This window comes from Rhododendron vialii, chromosome 12a (genome assembly GCF_030253575.1).
Source record: "Rhododendron vialii isolate Sample 1 chromosome 12a, ASM3025357v1".
Lineage (NCBI taxonomy): Eukaryota > Viridiplantae > Streptophyta > Magnoliopsida > Ericales > Ericaceae > Rhododendron > Rhododendron vialii.
In genome coordinates, this window is record NC_080568.1 from 28,266,450 (window position 1) to 28,284,500 (window position 18,051).

Consider the following 18,051-nt stretch of genomic DNA (forward strand, 5'->3'; position numbering starts at 1 on the left):
GAAAGAGAGTTTTCATTTGAGCTGTTTATATTTCCTGTCAAAATTTCCTGTTTGGTTATTGTGGTCTACAGGAATGCTATCAGTTGTGAGAGATAAGAAGTTCTAACTTAGAACCCATTCACTGGATTCCACTCTAGCTAGATGGTGATTTTGTAATGTGTGATCACATGCTCTGATTCAGTTCAATTATCTTTCGGTCCCTGTATGGGATAACACAAGCCGTCACCAGTTACTAATACCGATCTTGAGCTGATTTTTTTGTGGGGGACCAAAAATTGATTGGGATGATACAAGCCCTTACCGATATCCCCTTTCCGGGCCATCTTTTATCTTTCTTTGTCAATAGTATTTTTGTAGTGTGGAGTCTTGAATACCCAGAAAGAATTGTTCCCAGTAGAACTTCTTGTCAATCATCAGGGATTCAAAGGCCCCTGAAGATTTCCTTGGCCTTTTCAATTTCAGTTACCGTATTCACTATCAACCCCAACATTCTGAGAGAGCCTCATCAATTGAGAGGACGCCCAGAAACAAACTGCTCGTTGGCTTCGATCAAGAAAATCGAAGTGGGTTCCTTGTTTGTTTGCTTCTTCGTGCCTTGTTGATCCTCCTATGGGCTTCAAGCACCGTAATTTCCCCCTTCTGGAATTTGTGAGGGATTTATGCTAGAAACGAAAAAAAATGAAGGAAAATTATGAAATTTCATTAGTAAATCTCCTCTACAAATTCATGATCCAATCATTGCCTTGGATATCTTCAAGTGGAACATTAGTTTCTACTGCAGTAAAAAATGCAACAAAATAATAAAGGGCACTTTCTTTGGAAATTTCATAACCCACAATTCTTTTCTCATGTGGATCATTCTAAAAACAGACAGCTATCTCAATCCCTCAAAGAACACAAACAGAAAATGTTGAAAATTTTCTCTGCTACCTAAATCAGTTTTGACTGCTACCCTTGGGGTGACGGTCCTAAAGTATGTTAACTGGATTTTCGCCGAGCAGTTGAGGGGGACAGACAGCTATCTCAATCCCTCAAAGAACACAACAGAAAATGCTGAAAATTTTCTCTGCTACCTACATCAGTTTTGACTGCTACCCTTGGGGTGACGGTCCTAAAGTACGTCAACTGGATTTTCGCCAAGCGGTTGAGGGGGACAGACAGCTATCTCAATTCCTCAAAGAACACAACAGAAAATGCTGAAAATTTTCTCTGCTACCTACATCAGTTTTGACTGCTACCCTTGGGGTGACGGTCCTAAAGTAAGTAAACTGGATTTTCACCAAGCAGTTGAGGGGGTGCTCGGTCAATAATCAGGCGTCGAATTCTGGTCAGAATTCTCTGTCTCGATAGGTGTTCCGATGGTTGTGATATTGAATATGCATAGAGTGATACCTTCACGATGTGATTCAAGTAGATCAGCAGATTTTATGGTTGCTTCACATGGTCTCCCCCTTTCTTCTCCCGCTTGCACTGGCTCTTACACCTTTCTACATCCATGAAAGAAACAGATTATGTTAAACGAATTCCAATGACTTCATTAAAAAAAACAGCAATTCATACTTACTTTGATTCTCAATGCCAGTAAACTTTTTTTGTCCCGTGCTAAAAAGCCTGGAGGTTCGATCACCACCTCTCCCAGGACCGTAATGATTATCCCTGCCCAATGGGTCTCCTCCCAACTCCCTTGATTACATGACCTAATTTACTCTTCATAATATCTTCGAACTACCTATGGATTTGGCTGAATGCTTCCAGTTCTTCAAATAAAAACTGGAACACGAAATCTTAGTCACATAATCCTTCAATAAGACTTTCCACCGAGCTCATCACTGAAGAATGGTGGCTTGACTTTTGGGAATTAGAGAAGAACTTCTTCACGCGGGCGGCATATGTACAAGGCTGAGGAGGTGGACTGGAATTGCCCAGAGCACAGATTGTAGCTCCCGCTCTCAATACTCCCACTCTAATTCTTGCTCTTACGAATTTCAGTAGTTTGAGATGTTTTTGAAAGACTCTTTCCTGCTAGCGCACGCGCATTAGGTGACTTAGCACAAAATCAACTAAATCTGAACAAATAGGAGGAAAACTAAAACAGAAGCACATCAGTAGTATAAATCACAACCCAATAACCAATTTCATTTCGTGTGCAAGAAACACACAAGGTATTGAGAATCATATGCAATTGATCATTTACATCCCAAAGGTAATTTCCAATTGAAAAAACTGTATAGCACAAGATTGTAATTTGTATATTCTCATGAACAGTGAGACTCACAAGTGGATACATGTACAAAAAGTCAGTCAATAACCAATAGTATCACCAATAGGTTGGAGTTACTTTACAGAAAGGAAGCAGAGTAGATTGTCCGTCAAATGTCAATGTTTCTACGTCCAGATCTACCTATGGCCTTCACTTGAGTATGCAATTCTTTTTCAAAACCAGTTTGAAGATTGTAATCTGCGAGTGTCCTCTGTACAAAACTATCTGGCAATATGTTGTCTCCCAGCATACGGTTATATACCATCGTGGCTTCCGCTAACCGTCCAACTTCACAGTAACCCCGGATCAAAATGCCATATGCTACCACATCAGGTAATAAACCCTGGTTTAAAGCACAATCGAATATATTAGAAGCTTCCTCCACAAGTCCCCTTTTGCATAGACCATCAATCAAGATGCTGTAACTCACAATATTTGGAGAGACATTCTGCCGTAGCATCTCCTCATGAAGCTCAAAAGCATTTTCCATACAATAGGATTTGAAGTGGCCGTCAATCAAACAACTATAAGTGACCACATTGGGTTCCGGACCTTTTTCAATCATTGTGGAGAATAACAACATGGCGTCATCCATTTGTCCTTCTTTACAGAAAGCATCAATAAGAATGGTGAAAGTTATGGCAGTGGGTTGGATCAAGCCGCGTTTCAGCTCTTCATAAAGTTGAACAGCCATGCTCAACATTTTCCAAGAGGAGTAGCCACAAATCATTGTGTTGTATGTCACAATATTCGGTTGTGGCCCACAGTCATGAACCTTCTTGAAAAGTTCCAATGCATTTTTTAACCGACCTTCCTTGAAAAACATGTTAATGAGAACATTGTAAATGGTAATGTCAGGATTTACTCCATTTTTTAGCATCAGCTCAAAAATCTGGAGCGCGGCTTTTGGATTCTTTTGTTTGCAGAATCCATCAATGAGAGCACAATACGCTACAAGGTCCAGAGAAAAACCCCTCTTCAGCATTTGGAAGAAAAGAATTAATGCCTCAAGTGGCCTCCCTTTCTCCGTTGTCCCTTTAATGAGCACAGTATAAGTTACTAAGTCGGGAATTATGGTGTACATACCCATATGGACATATAGCTTCACAGCCTCCTTTATTTGATTCAATCTACACCAACCATCAATTAAGCTGTTGAAAATAAACACATTTGGTCTCAAACCTCTCTTCACAGCCCCATAGAAGAATTTAAGAGCATCAACCATCTGCCCTTGTTTGCTAAGAGCACTTACAAGGACACCATAAACAATAACATCAGGAATATGGCCCTTATTTACCATATCCTCGTACAAGTCAAATCCATCTTTCAAATTTCCCTGTTTGCAGAAGCCATCAATGAGACAACTATAAGTGCAAACAGACTGCTCAATTCCTTGTTTCATAATCTGACCAAATAAACCACAAGCCTCAAGAAGTCGACCCTTTTGACACAAGCCGTTTATGAGAATGCTATATGTGACTATGGTCGGCATGATTCCTTCTTCCAGCATTCTATTGTATATTTCAATGCCCTTCTCTAAATGTCCAATTCTCACATGTGCATTGACAACTGAGCTGAAAATCACCACATCCAATTTGATGCCTCTGTCCAGTGCTGCCAAGAGAAGACGATGTCCCTCCTCCAACTTCCCCACCCTAAAGAGCCCGTCAATGAGAATGCTATAAACGATTAGATCAGGAGCTATACCCATCGTTATCATGAGCTCATAAAGATCAAAGGCCTCCTCCATTTGCGAATCCTGACAATACCAGTTAATCAGAGTGCTAAATGTCACCAAACTTGGCTTTGGACCAACCTTTGCTATCAAGGAAAAGTACTTAGAAGCAACTGCTATAGAATTACCTTTACAAAGACGTTTTATAACCTTATTACAAGTAACAATATCAATAAAAAATCCTCTCTCAATCATTGCGCTATGAAAACAGAAGCCCATTTCAACCTCATCCTTCAAGAAGAAACCATTCATTACAAAATCATACACATTAATACACAGGCTCTGCTCTTCCCTCAACCCATTACCCATTTTTCCATACACGTCCAAAATATCGTCAATCCACTTCGAATCCACCAAAGAACTTAACAATGTGGATAACGCATATGGCGATACTGGGATACCCGACTCAGACATTCTAACAAATATCTCAACCGACCGATCAACCATCCCAACTCTACAATAATTCCCGACTAAGAAGCTATACACCGTACTAGGATTCGAGCCATAACTCTTGAAACCCCTTTCCAACACAGAGAAAGCATCTAAATTCCCAAACTTTCCAACCATTTTGTCAAAAACCCATCTAGCAGAATCAAACATTCTCTTGCTGAGCAACACATGGGCAAGCCCACAAAAGGATTCAAAAGAGTGGTTAAACCCTAGGAAATTCTCAGACCATTCAAAAAACCTGATTGCTGAACTGGGTCTGGAGCGGAGGTGAAAAAGAATTGGTTCCACGTGGTGGGGTCGTAATTCGGAGAGGGTTTTGGGGTTTAAGAGCTTCAGGTTTTCTTGGCGAAAAGCTCTTGTGATTTGGTCCACTACTAGGGTTTTTGTGAGTGAAGAGTAGTGACTGATAGATGAAAATGCGAATAAGGGAGAGGTTGAGAAGGGTTTGAGGAGCAGTGGGAGTACCTTTCTGGATGATGCAGAAGTAGAAGCGAGCACCACCGCCATTTGCTTGGATTATGACCGTTGGAAGTTCCATTTATTGGAAGCTTTCACGGATGCCTGAGGTATTCGCCGCCTCTGCTTGGATGCCCGGAAAAGGTAAGGTCATGTCGATGTTGCGGCGGCGAAAGAAACTTGTTTCGACCCGGATCCAACCCGGTATTAAGCGGGCCATCCGGCAATGTTCCTAGGATCTGTCTACCCTTTTGTTTTAAAAATGGGTAAATTATAGTTAACCCCCTCTAACTAAGCCTTGCATGCACTTTACCTCCTCTAACTTTTTTTTTTGGCACTCAACCCCCTCTAACTAACTGAAATTCAAACGGGCATAACTTCAAACGGTCATAACTTCTTCGTCCGAAATAAAAAACATGCAAATTATATATCGATTTCGAGGTTTTGAAGTCAGTTTTCCAATGAAACCAAAATCACATCACGATTCAAAGCACACAGAAAGTTATGATCAAAATGGTCTTTCTGTCTACCAGCCCTTACTCTTTTGATCATAACTTTCTGTGTGCTTTGAATCATGATGCGATTTTGGTGTCATTAGAAAGCTGACTTCAAGACCTCGAAATTGATATATAATTTGCATATTTTCGATTTTGGACGAAGAAGTTATGACCGTTTGAAGTTATGACCGTTTGAATTTCAGTTAGGTAGAGGGGGTTGAGTGTCAAAAAAAAAATTAGAGATGGCAAAGTGCACACGAGGCTTAGTTAGAGAGGATTAACTATAATTTACCCTTCAGAAAAGGGGGCTGCTATTCGCAGCCCCGTATTTTCTCCCGTAGCCCGTTAAAAAATTTCTACTAATTACAACATGACCCCCTAATGTAGAATGACCTACTTACCCTTATACCTATACATGAATTGACTTATATGCCCTTATGATCAAAACCCCTAAATTATCCACTACCCCCTTCCCCCTTAAAATCATCATTCACGTTTTAAAAGAAAAAAACAGACACAGACCTCCTGTTCTTCATCTTCGACTTTCTACTGTTCATCTTCTCTCCTTTATCTCTAAATCATCATTCTTTTTTCTCCTCTCTCTCAAATTTTTCAATGGAGGAGGAGCAAGGACGAAATATTGTATCAATGGAAGGTTCAAGTTCAAGTCCTTCCATTGATCCATTTTTTGACCCACTTGTAGGATTGGATTTTGAAATTGAATCAAATTCTATTAGCAACCATATGATGACAGATGAGAAGAAAGATACTGTGATGGACATTATATCTTGGAAGCCACGTGAGGAGGTAAGTTTTCCGTTTACAATAGCCTCTGCTTTGTTATTGTGGCGTTTGGATTTACAAAACCCAGTTTTACGAGGGTTTTCGATGTTTCTGGTTTGAATAGAATAACCACTGTAATTTCAGTAGTTAACCACTGTAAAATATTACCATACTCGACAGTTAGTTACCGAAATTGAGATACATTTTCAGCATCCAATTACCAAAATATATGTTTCTTATTTTTGTTGTATGCATTTCCGACATGTAGTTACCAAAATATAATCTTGTTTTCAACAACTATTTACCGAAATGTATGTATGATTTTCCTATATAGTATTAAGTTCGGCAGTTGGTTACCGAAGGTTGAACATATTTTCAACATGAATTTACCGAAATATAATCTTGTTTTCAACAGCAATTTACCGAAATGTATGTATGATTTTCCCTATATAGATAGTTCGACAGTTGTTTACCGAAGTTTGAACATATTTTAGATGTGTAGTTACCGAAATATAATTATTTTTTAACAGCTATTTACCGAAATGTATATATGATTTTCGTATATAGTGGTTCGGCAGTTGTTTACCGAAGTTTGAACATATTTTCGACGTGTAGTTACTGAAATATAATCTTGTTTTTAATATATATAGTTCAGCAATTGGTTACCGAATTTGTACATATTTTCGACATGTGGTTACCGAAAGTGATACTTATGTTCAACAGTTATATACCGAATTCTATGTATTTTCGACATTCACTGACTGAATCCCGAGAAGTAGAAAACTTGTTTTAATGGACTTTTGAATTTTTGATACTTTCTTCAGGGTGATACTTCAACGCATGGCAGTCACATAGGTCTAGTGACCATAGCACTGGAGTTTACGACGGAGAATGTGAGTGCGCACGGCAGCCACATAGGTCTAGTGGCCCAAATGGGAGCAGGCCAAGGAATAGGAGACACTTTTTTCTGCCCAAATAGAAGCGTTTAAGCCATAATATGAAGTGATGTAGCAACCGCCGAGTTCTTTGAAGTAGATTAGTTTTGTTTTATATGTATGGTTATCATGTTGACGCTTTACATTGCAATGTTGTTGACTAAGCACATCCATGGAGTTTGGTTTAGCTCTTTGTGCCATTTATTTTATAATGGGGTTGATGTGAAGAAATTGACTGAGCACAGGTTGATTTCATCATCTGCATTCCGAAGTTAATGTAATGTTCCTGTAGCTACATATCGATATTTTTGTAATTTTTCAGCATTTACAACCCGAAATTGTTATAATATTTCAGCACTTGGATACTGAATCATTGGTACTATTTCATCATGTGGCTGTTGAAATATGCTTCTTTTAGAACAAACAGTTAGGTGGGCTCTCTGAGGCTATCGTGTTCCACGGATTTATTGCCATATTCCCAAACTCTGATCATTCTTTAGACTATTTAAAAGTTCACAGTGCAAGTCCCCAATGTGCCATTTGACTGCTAATGTGAACTTGATTTTTACTCAAACATCCAACCAGGAAGGAAGAGACAAATATCTAACACATACTAAGAAGACATTTTCAAACACACTTGGGTTTAGTGGTGCCGGTTGGATTGGCAAAAACTTGTAAAAGGGTCTCAAATTTTGCAACACCATAGAATTACATATGCGGAAATTAAACCAGAGCTTTTAAAGATGCTGACGTATGATTTAACAAGACAAGAGAAAACCTTGCTGATAAGGTCATAAAGAACATACATTTTCTGAACTTTAGAAACTAACGTATCACCTCTAACCTTCGATATTATTGACTTTAACAACTAAATGTTCACATTAGAAATTGACCTTCACTGTTGTTAGAAGAGAAAGTTTGAGTTAACAAAATTATAGGGGCAACAACAGGTGAACTATGTTCGGCGAATACACTGTGAAAACACAAGTGAATTACAACTACCAAGTCCTGCAGATGAGTCAGATATATTAAGGGAATTCCCATAGTCCTTCCGTGAAAAGAAGAAAAACAGTTTTGTGCGATTGATAAATGTACAAAATCCCCCAAAATCAAGTAACTCACGTTTTCAAGTCCAGAGATGCCAATTCCTCAATGGGAGTCAACTTCTTCTCCAAGGATCCTGCAAATCAAGAGGATAACCCTCTATTCATAAAAGATTAAAAACAAGAATACACCAAATTTGTAAAGTTCTGCCAAAACAAAACAAAAACCTAGGAAATGAATTTGAGCCGGAAAAAGAAAAAAATAGAACCAAGGTGGACAGGAGTTAGCCAGAATGGCCTGCTATATGAACACATTTTGCCTGCCTATCCAGCAAGTACAAAAGCATCAGCATCAAAGCAAGTCCAATAAAATTGACATCAACTAAAGAAACTGTAAGAATAAACACATTAAATATCTACATCGCAGTAATTTACAGAAAAATATAAATAAAATTGGAAACAGAGAGAGAGAGAGAGAGAGAGAGAGAGAGAGAGAGAGAGAGAGAGAGAGAGAGAGAGAGCGGTACCTGAGGCGGTGGTGCGGCAGCAGGAGTGGCGGGGCTGCGGTGGTGGCCATGGAGGTGGAAGTCGTGGGAGATAGAAATGGCGTGGTAGACGTAAATGGGTGGGCTGGCTTAGGGTTTCTATTTGGATGGATGGGTGGAGGAGTTAAAGTGTAATTTTTGAGAAGGGAAGGGTATAATGGGAAGATCAGGTCTATTTAATGGGTTATGTAGAGAAAATTTTGTTTTTTAAAATATTGAAAATGGGCTATGTGAAGTAACGGGCTACGGGAGAAAATAGCGGGCTGCGAATAGTCGCCCCCTTAGAAAATGTTAGGATACAATATACAAGAAACTTGAAATATGAAGCATTTGTCTAGGTGAATTGGTATGTGAAATTACCCTCTTACCCTCATTCCAAAACTCGAAATATGAAAATGTTCATAAGAAAAAATGAACGGTTCAAATTTACAATCATTTTCTTTCATGGATATTTTCATGTTCCAAAAATCCGAATGTCATGTATTGTACTCCTTCCCCTTGTTCTTTTTTTTTTTGACAAGCTTCCCCTTCTCTTAAGTAATTGATTTCAATTATTTTTTTATAACTACACTCCTTTTTTTATCCTCTTGTGATGAGAATTTACAAAATTAATCTTTTATTGGAATACTCTTTTATACTCGGGCTTTGCATAAAAATAACCCTTGTTAGCAATTTCGGTTATCAATTTAATGAAATTTGACGGAAATGGCCTATTTGACTAATGAAAGATAACTTTGGAAGTAAAATTAATTTTTCTTTGAAAGTTTAGGAGTCTATTAGACATCGAATGTAAAGTTTTTTTTCCTAGCTCAAAATGACAACATTGTAAATTCATATTACAAGACAAAAGAAAGAGCGAGGTTCAATGGTTATCAAAAAATGGAAATGTGAAAATCACGACTTTTTAGTCAAGTCAAGGTGAGTATGGTACTCAGTATTTAAAATGAATTTTGCCCTCATTATTATAGTTCTCACAGTTTAAACGTATGTCTATCTTCCAACACTTGCGGTGTAAATATTTGATTTAAGATTATACTACAAAACAAAATAACCAAACATTTGCAATAATAGGGAACGAGTAACACCTAGTCAACGTGACCCAAATTTTATCTCACATTATCAAAGAGCACTCTTTTTTTTTCCTCAATCCTATATTCAAGAACACATGCTTATACAGTATTACCCAGTCCACCCGATTTTGTAGTATCAATCCTTATCCCATTTTAACTTCCCATAACAAAAACGAGTTGTTCATACCCTTCATGCCCGTTCAAAAAAAATACCCTTCATGTAGCTCAACCATATGATCAATGATTCAATCAAAATCACACATTTTTCGTAGAAGTATTTAATTCTCCACCTTTGATGGACTAGGGTACACAAAACGTAACAACCACCCACCACAGGGGATAAAGAATTCTCAAAGTAACGACCTTATTGGGAAGTGAAATGGCAGCAGCCGTAGCACTTCAGAAGAAAGAGAAAGAGAGCCCTTCACTGATTGAACATTCTTAAATCAAGAAAGCGTTTACTGGGTTTTGATCAAATTCCATTTGAAAAGTATGTATAGATTAAGAGTTTGCAGAGAGATGAGAGCAGTTGCTCCCCGAAAGGCTTTGAACTGGTTCAATTCTTTCAATTCATCAAGGTACTGTCTTTTCCACATAATCCTAGGGTTTGAATTTATGGGTCCTCTGGAATTGGATAAAATAGTTCTGGGCTTTGGTGATTTGGGCTATCGTTTCTCAATCCCAGTTTTCTGATGTGGGCTTAATTCCTGATTCTTTCAGCTGTCATTGTGATGCTGTGAGGAAGTTTGTTACTCTTATTTTATGTGATTTGATCTAGTTTTCTGGTATTCTTTCCGTTTTATTAGGAGGGTTCAGAGTCAGTCATGTTTGGTTGCACAAGTGTGCTTATGTTATTTGGGAACCTTGTCATTTGGTTTAAGAGCTTATCAGCCATATGATGCTTAACATAATGTACTCCCACTGGGGCTTGCTAGACCTAAGACTTTCGTACGACTTTCACACAAGAGATTATGGGATAGTCTCGATATACCTGGGATAGCTGAGGCAAAACCCTGGACTTAGCCCCAAAAAAATAAAAGAAAACAAAAAAGAAACCCCTTAATTGTTGACAGGAGGTTATTTTTAAGCTCGTACTGTGGCTGGGATGGGCTATAAGTCTTTTGCATTGTTTTTGGTCTATTGCCCGTTTATTTACTATGCTTAACTCTGGCTTCAAACATGTAGTCCTGCATAATTTTTTTTTTATTGGCTACAATCCTGCATAGTTGCAGTTATGCCACCACAAAAGTTAATCTGCATTGTGGAACTGTTGGGCACTTGTTTTTTGTCAACTATTTGGCTTACTAAGCGGGAGGCTGGTGTACCGGGTAATATGAACCGAGTGACGCGAAGAGAGAGCTTGATACATAAAGGAAGGTGCCTAATTGGAGTTCTCGTGTTGGTTCTTACATACTATAAGATTATATATGTTGGCATATAGTTCTTACTGTGATTTTTGGCTCATAGTATTGAGGTTTTTACAATTAAATTTCATTCCCCTTTCATACGAAATGCAGATCCATTAATTCATTATCGTTTGCGACTGTAAATGCAGAAGAGGTTTCAGGTTCCCAACCTGCTGAAGTACACAACTTGGGTATTTACTGCAACTTGATTAGCATGTTTATTCATTTTAGTAAGTTAAAGCACAAAAAAATAGGGAAGGGGGTGGGGAAAGAACAACAAGTTCGTTATGGTATTCAGTTTTGTAGCTTATGACGACATTGGGATAAGGTTCGCTTGACGTTAGTTTTTCAGTTGTTTAATTAGGTTGTCCGTCCCAAAAGCACGGCTCTAACTCCGTAGCACCTTCACTATCAAATGCTAATTAACCTGGTTGTCACCATTTTTAGTGCAGGGAAAATGGACAGGATCCTCAAACTTGAATACAATTCCGGATCCTTTAAATGGCGAGTCATTCATTAAAGTTACCGAAATGGATGAAACATGCATCCGGGTATGTAATCAATCTTCCTCTTCTTTCACAATGAAAACAATTAAAATTACATCTCATTCTCACACATCTACACCAAATTTGAATTGTTGTCTGCTTAGGCAGCCATTTGTGGAGAGCTTAACCAAGTGCCCCAAACATGGTCTACACAATCCATTTAAATCACCAGAGAGGTTTGTATTACTGGCTCCTCTCCTTCCTTTTCCAAATAGTTCCTTTTTTTATTTCGCTATTTTGTTTCTAGGAAGTGGACAGTCTCATGAGTTCTGTATTGGTAATTTTAAGATTTTTTTTCTCCTTATGAAGTAAAAGTTTTGCTATGAGAAGCCCTGTTACTTGAGAAACAGGAAAAACTCATAAATAAAAAAATATCGAATTGTTCAGGTATTTGATGCTTGGAGACGTATCTATGAAGGCAGCTCAAATGCTTTCCTTGCCAAAGGTAATATTTTATAGGGAAAAAGAAGGGCTCCTTTCTTGTCATTCTTTTCTGGTTCTCGTGAGTGCAGACCAGTCCTTTGTGCTGTAATTTACCTATTGTGTGCACTTTTCAGGTTTCGGAGTTCTTCAGTAGGTTGATACAAAGAGTCTCTCCAAAGAGCTACCAACAGGCTTTTGGGGAAGTTTATGTTACTCGAAAATTTCTAGAAAATTTCTGTGGTGATCAGGTACTGGGGGATCCATCTAAGCATAAGTTATGGAGAAATTTCTCCTTCCAGAATACATGTAATGCTATTCAGTAGCCTGTAACTTGTTTTATGCTTATTCAGATGCTTAAGTTATCAATCAATTATTCTTCCTATGTTTTCCTGCATCAAATTCCAAGACGGTCATGAGTTTTTCTCTGCTCTTCTTTTGTTTCTTTTGTCATCTCAAACTAAAATTTGAATAAAAATCAAATTACATATTTTTAGCACTTCATCCTCTCACTCTGTATCTTTGTCAGGTTCGTTTCTTGGCTCGGTCTTTTGCAGTACCTGGGAATCATCTTGGGCAGCAAAGTCATGGTTTTCGTTGGCCTTATGGTCCCGTAAGACTTTATTTCGAGACTACCTATCTCCTATTCTCTTGCATGCACAAGCAATTAGGATGATGTCATAAATTATTTAGACCATGAGGCAATTGAGGATCTTTTGTGAAAGATTGGGAAAAGATCATCATAGGTAGGGAAACATTACAACTTATGAGTAAAAATAGTTTTCAATCTGTTCGTAACAGTTAACGAGCAAAAAGGCACACATATTCCGTTACAAATGGTTAGAATGTGATGTCTATATTGGGGATTGGTTATAATGTTCTTCTGAAATAATGAGAACTACTTCTAGCATAAAGTAATTCTTGGAGTACATGGCTAGGAGAAAAGTACACTGGGCACAGAATATGACAACAATGAAGTAGATAAACCAGATCTTTTACCTGTAAAATCATTGCCTTATATGTACACTTTCAATGAAAATTTAGTTTTTTTATTCGGACGAGGATGTCAAGATGCTTGTTTCATCATTTATGGTGTTTACTTCGGCCAAGTTTCAGTTTTGCTACTATACATCAGCATGTACAGAAATTTTCACAAAAACTCCCTTTACATGTTCTTGTTTGTAGCGGAAAAAATTCTTGTTTGCACAGTAGTAGATTGTTCTGATGACAGGCATTTTCATTTACCAGTTGAAAAATTAAAAAGTTGTTGTGCAGGTGGCAATAATTACACCATTCAATTTTCCTCTAGAGATTCCTGTTCTCCAGGTGATGGGTGCCTTATATATGGGAAACAAACCCGTTCTTAAAGTTGATAGCAAGGTGAGCTCTCGTAAGATCTTTTAAATACTCTGAAAAAATGAGATTTTATTTCATTGATGCTTTTATTTAGTTCATGTGCCCGGGATAAAAAAATTGTGGGTGACAATAAGCACAAGGGAATTAGTACAAACGTTCAGCACAATGATACTCTAACCAATGGACTTCAGTCAATTTGGTTGCTAGAATTTCCAGCTGCTCTGACTGCTGGTTTAAATTTTTCGCTTTTGTTTTATTACTTCTCTTTCCAAGAATTTTAGTTCTGTTTCCAAGTTTTACTTATCTCTTCTATTTCCTCTGTACATCTAGCATTTTTACCTACCTACTATGTTTCTTAGGTATGCATTGTTATGGAACAAATGCTTCGGTTGCTACATGATTGTGGGTTACCAGTGGAGGATGTTGACTTCATTAATGCTGATGGGAGAACAATGAACAAGCTATTGTTGGAGGTTGGTTTTCACAAAACTGAAAGCTTATTGGATATGCCAATTTTATGTTTATCATTTGCACTGAATAACAACTGCCACCTTTGTGCTATTAAAAAATATCACAAATTTTTGTTTCATCCATCCGTAATGGACTCCAATTTCGAAAATTGGGCATAGCTCCCCCAACTTATATAGCCACATCCTGCACGGTTTCTCATGTGATCAAACTTCTAACACCCTATTAACATGTTTGTAAGAATAGGTTGTGGTTTAGGAATGATGATTTTTTTTTTTTTATTTGTTAAGTAAACTACTGTTGGTTAATCAGTGGGCCTTGGGGGATAATGTGGAGACTGGAAGTACCATATCAGAAAATAACAATGGGATTTAGCTTTAGCCGTAAATATTCCGCAGTTGATTATCTGGTTATGTTTGCTTCAAGGCCATTGTAAGAAGAGGATGTTTCTTTCTTTTGCTCCATAAAATCCATGGATTTACTTTTTTTGCCATTTAACTTTCTGATTCAAAACAATGTAATATGTAGATTTGTGGATATTATCAGATAAATCTTCTGATATGTTGATGGAATAATCAGGCAAATCCACGCATGACTCTCTTTACTGGTAGCTCACGAGTAGCAGAAAAGTTGGCTGTTGACTTAAAGGGCCGTGTTAAATTGGAAGATGCTGGGTTCGATTGGAAGATCTTGGGGCCTGATGTCGAGGAGGTTTTTACTCAAAATTTTTTGACCTCCGCATTTTGTGATCCGCATATATTAAGAACCTGAGTTTTTGGCATTGTTTTTTATTCATCCTTTTGGGTTTCCAAATGGAAGGTGGATTACGTAGCATGGGTGTGTGACCAAGATTCATATGCATGTAGTGGTCAAAAGTGCTCGGCTCAATCAATGCTGTTTATGCATGAGGTAAGCTGCTTCATTCTAGTATCTCTGTGTTAAGTTTAGTGTGCTTGTTTTTTGAACGTTAAATCAGTAATTATCTATATTTTTGCAGAAGACTATTCTACATTCCTGCAGATTTAACTATATCAGAATCTTGTGGGTCATGGACATGGATGCTTACTTTATGTGCTTGATCTGATACAGAACTGGTCTAAGAGTACTCTGTTACGTCAAATGAATGATCTTGCTACAAGAAGGAAATTAGAGGATTTAACTGTCGGCCCCGTTCTGACAGTAAGTATGCACACTTTCTCACATTTATTGTAAATCATCACTCTTAATTGCTCCTCAATACATAGCTCAATGTAGTTCGTGACAACGTTAGACTAATTGGTTAAGCGTTTATCGACTAATGGTTAGCATAGAAAGCATAAGTGGTCTAAATCAAATGCAGAGTAGTAAGAACTAAGAAGTAAGAACCACATTGATTCAGATACTGGAGTAAAAGCGCTTGATGGAAATAAATTAGAATTGTTTTGAAACTGACTTGTACTTATTTAATTGAACATGGAGTATTATATTCCTTATTGAAGGTGAACCTATTCTGGTTAGCTCGTTTGCCTAAATTACCAATAGGATTTTAATCTTATGAAACATTTCCTTTATCGATACTGGATTCATATACTCCTACCGACTTAGAATTTCTCTGTTGTTGTCGCAGTTTACAACAGAAGCAATGTTAGAGCACGTGAATAAATTGCTTCGGATATCAGGATCAAAGCTACTCTTTGGCGGCGAAGCTTTAGAAAAGCATTCTATTCCTCCAATATACGGTGCGATAAAGCCAACTGCTATCTTTGTCCCACTGGAAGAAATATTGAAGGAAAGCAATTTTGAACTTGTAACAAAAGAGATTTTTGGACCATTCCAGGTAAACATTGGGATTACACAGCTGTCATTTCGAGTATTGAATTCAAATTTGTTTCATGCGTACATCAAAGAAGGAAAAAATGAAAAATTATCATTGTTGAGTTGTTATGTGTTGGCTCTTAAATACCACTATGATGAGAGATTATGGTTTCAAATCTTGAAGTTTCATTTCATTTGCCATAGGAAGCAAGTTTTAGGGAGTTGCTAATGGCTGTGCATACGTGCATGTGCATGTGCATGAGATGGAGATTCTTATCTTTTTATTTGATCAACTTCCTCGTATCTGGAAGCTTAATTGAACTTACATTCACTGTGTTCATGTTTAGATTGTGACTGAATATAAGGATCACCAGCTTCCAATGGTATTGGATGCCCTTGAAAAGATGCACGCACATTTAACGGCGGCCGTGGTGTCAAATGATCCACTGTTTCTGCAGGCAAGACTCAATTACACTTTCACATTTTAACGTTGGGATTTATAATTTTGTCGCCCTCTTATGCCATCTCCTCACCCAAAAACTTAGAGAACCCCTCACCTATGTCGTCAAGTTTAGTGTTGATAGAGCAGTTATTTCAATAATTGACACATATCGGAGTCTTCGTGTTTGTTACATGTTTGTCACTTTGTCTGACCAAAAATATTGTCCTGTATGGTGTCATGGGCGTTTGGTTTAATATGATTCTTTTGAGCTGTGTTTTGATCTCGGATTCTAGAGGGATGTGTGGAGGGAAGAGAAAAGGTGAGGTAATCAAGATTTTTCCCAATTATGATGAAGTAAAATCCCTTGCCTTCCTTTTCCTTCCAGAAATCCCTAAATAAACTCAAGTTCCAAATTTCCAATAGTATGTTTTTTGTATCAGGATCTATCGACCCTATTGATTGTGAATTTGGGATCATGGAAGTACTTGGATAAAGTTAAGCAAACCAACCATTTTCCCAAAACTATGAGTTTTGGATTAGTTCAACTTACTAACTTTTGTGAGAACTCAATTTGCAGGAAGTTATCGGAAAATCAGTTAACGGAACAACTTATGCTGGATTGAGAGCTAGAACAACAGGGGCTCCTCAAAATCACTGGTAAGTCAAGAATCCGGCATTCTGTTATTTCGCATCTCGGGGATGTTCCGAATGCTTCATACCTCAAACACAATTGCATGCCACAGGTTTGGGCCAGCTGGAGATCCAAGGGGAGCAGGAATAGGGACTCCTGAGGCAATAAAGCTTGTTTGGTCATGCCACAGAGAAATCATATATGATTTTGGCCCCTTGCCACAGAACTGGGAAACCCCTGCTGCTACCTAGGTAGTCACATTGATGAAGAGAAAAGGAGAAGGAAGTTTTGTTTGAGGTGTCCAGTTATTTTAAATGTTGGTTTTGTTTTATTTTTCTTTAGGTTTATTCTTTCGAATGAGTAGTTTACTCCACGAGCCTGAGCCTATTTGTGCTGGAGCTTTTTTTCAGCTTTTAGGGTTGCTAGGAGAAGTGAAATAAGGTGATTGTTTAAACACTATTGCAGACTTTGTTTCTAGGGAATTTCAGTTCAAATGGGAAGTTTGCAATTGCAGAAAATTAGCCACTGAAACAATGTTACATGTTCCAATGATCGCTACCATTGGGGGTGGTAGCTTAGTGGTTCGAGACGTGCAGGCGACGCCCCCTTGTATATTGCCTTCTTGTCAAACCCGATTGTGATCTACCTTGTGTATTGTCCAGTCAACCCGATTGTGATATACTAGCCCTCAGTGGGCAATAGAAACCTAGTGGGCGATTGGTCCCTCATGGCACCACGACTCGTGTCAAACAGCGAGAATCCTTGATCTCGCTCAACATCTCTATCAATTCTAAAATCCATAATCTTCATTAGTGTATTTTTCTTTTTCGGGTATCGAATAATCGAAGTATTCAAGAACGGCCATGCATCCGTCAATATGATTTTCACAAATATTATCGTCCCATCTGGTTGATATGAACTTTTTTTTAGATATGAAAGCATCATCATAGCGGTATTCTTGCTTGGTTTACAGATTAAAAAAAAAAACATTTTGTTTAAAAAGTGATAGGAGTAAGTTTTTTATACAAAAAGAAGTTTTTTTACGGGTATTGAAGTATTCAAGATCGACCATGCATCCGTCAATGTGACTTTCACAACTATTATAGTCCCATCTGGTTGATATAAACTTCTTTTTTAGATATGAAAGTATCATCATAGCGGTATTCTTGCTTGGTTTACATTAAAAAAAAAAAACATTTTGTTGAAAAAGTGATA

At 37.8% G+C, this 18,051-nt stretch overlaps 2 protein-coding genes across 4 annotated transcripts; one reads left to right on the top strand and one right to left on the bottom strand.

The window, feature by feature from the left end:
- Positions 1 to 733: 733 nt before the first annotated feature.
- On the bottom strand, positions 734 to 5,133 carry LOC131310873 (putative pentatricopeptide repeat-containing protein At1g31840). Of its 2 annotated transcripts, none has more exons than XM_058338121.1 (3): positions 2,344 to 5,133; positions 1,565 to 2,066; positions 734 to 1,487 (listed from the first exon to the last, which is right to left on the bottom strand). In XM_058338121.1, the coding sequence occupies exon 1, from the start codon at positions 4,950 to 4,952 to the stop codon at positions 2,370 to 2,372; it is 2,583 nt and encodes an 860-aa protein (XP_058194104.1). In that variant the 5' UTR covers positions 4,953 to 5,133; the 3' UTR covers positions 734 to 1,487; positions 1,565 to 2,066; positions 2,344 to 2,369. The 2 variants fall into 2 exon arrangements, with proteins under 2 accessions (XP_058194104.1, XP_058194103.1); XM_058338120.1 differs by having other exon boundaries at positions 2,276 to 5,133.
- A 4,746-nt stretch (positions 5,134 to 9,879) lies between these two features.
- On the top strand, positions 9,880 to 17,367 carry LOC131311509 (delta-1-pyrroline-5-carboxylate dehydrogenase 12A1, mitochondrial-like). Of its 2 annotated transcripts, XM_058339006.1 has the most exons (16): positions 9,880 to 10,352; positions 11,292 to 11,371; positions 11,628 to 11,731; positions 11,834 to 11,901; positions 12,113 to 12,170; positions 12,283 to 12,396; positions 12,675 to 12,758; positions 13,421 to 13,525; positions 13,861 to 13,974; positions 14,549 to 14,680; positions 14,789 to 14,878; positions 15,059 to 15,148; positions 15,576 to 15,785; positions 16,111 to 16,221; positions 16,783 to 16,862; positions 16,949 to 17,367. In XM_058339006.1, exons 1-16 carry the CDS (start codon positions 10,267 to 10,269, stop codon positions 17,085 to 17,087), a joined length of 1,665 nt encoding a protein of 554 aa, XP_058194989.1. In that variant the 5' UTR covers positions 9,880 to 10,266; the 3' UTR covers positions 17,088 to 17,367. The 2 variants fall into 2 exon arrangements, with proteins under 2 accessions (XP_058194989.1, XP_058194990.1); XM_058339007.1 differs by lacking the exon at positions 9,880 to 10,352 and having other exon boundaries at positions 11,286 to 11,371; positions 11,830 to 11,901.
- Positions 17,368 to 18,051: the final 684 nt, after the last annotated feature.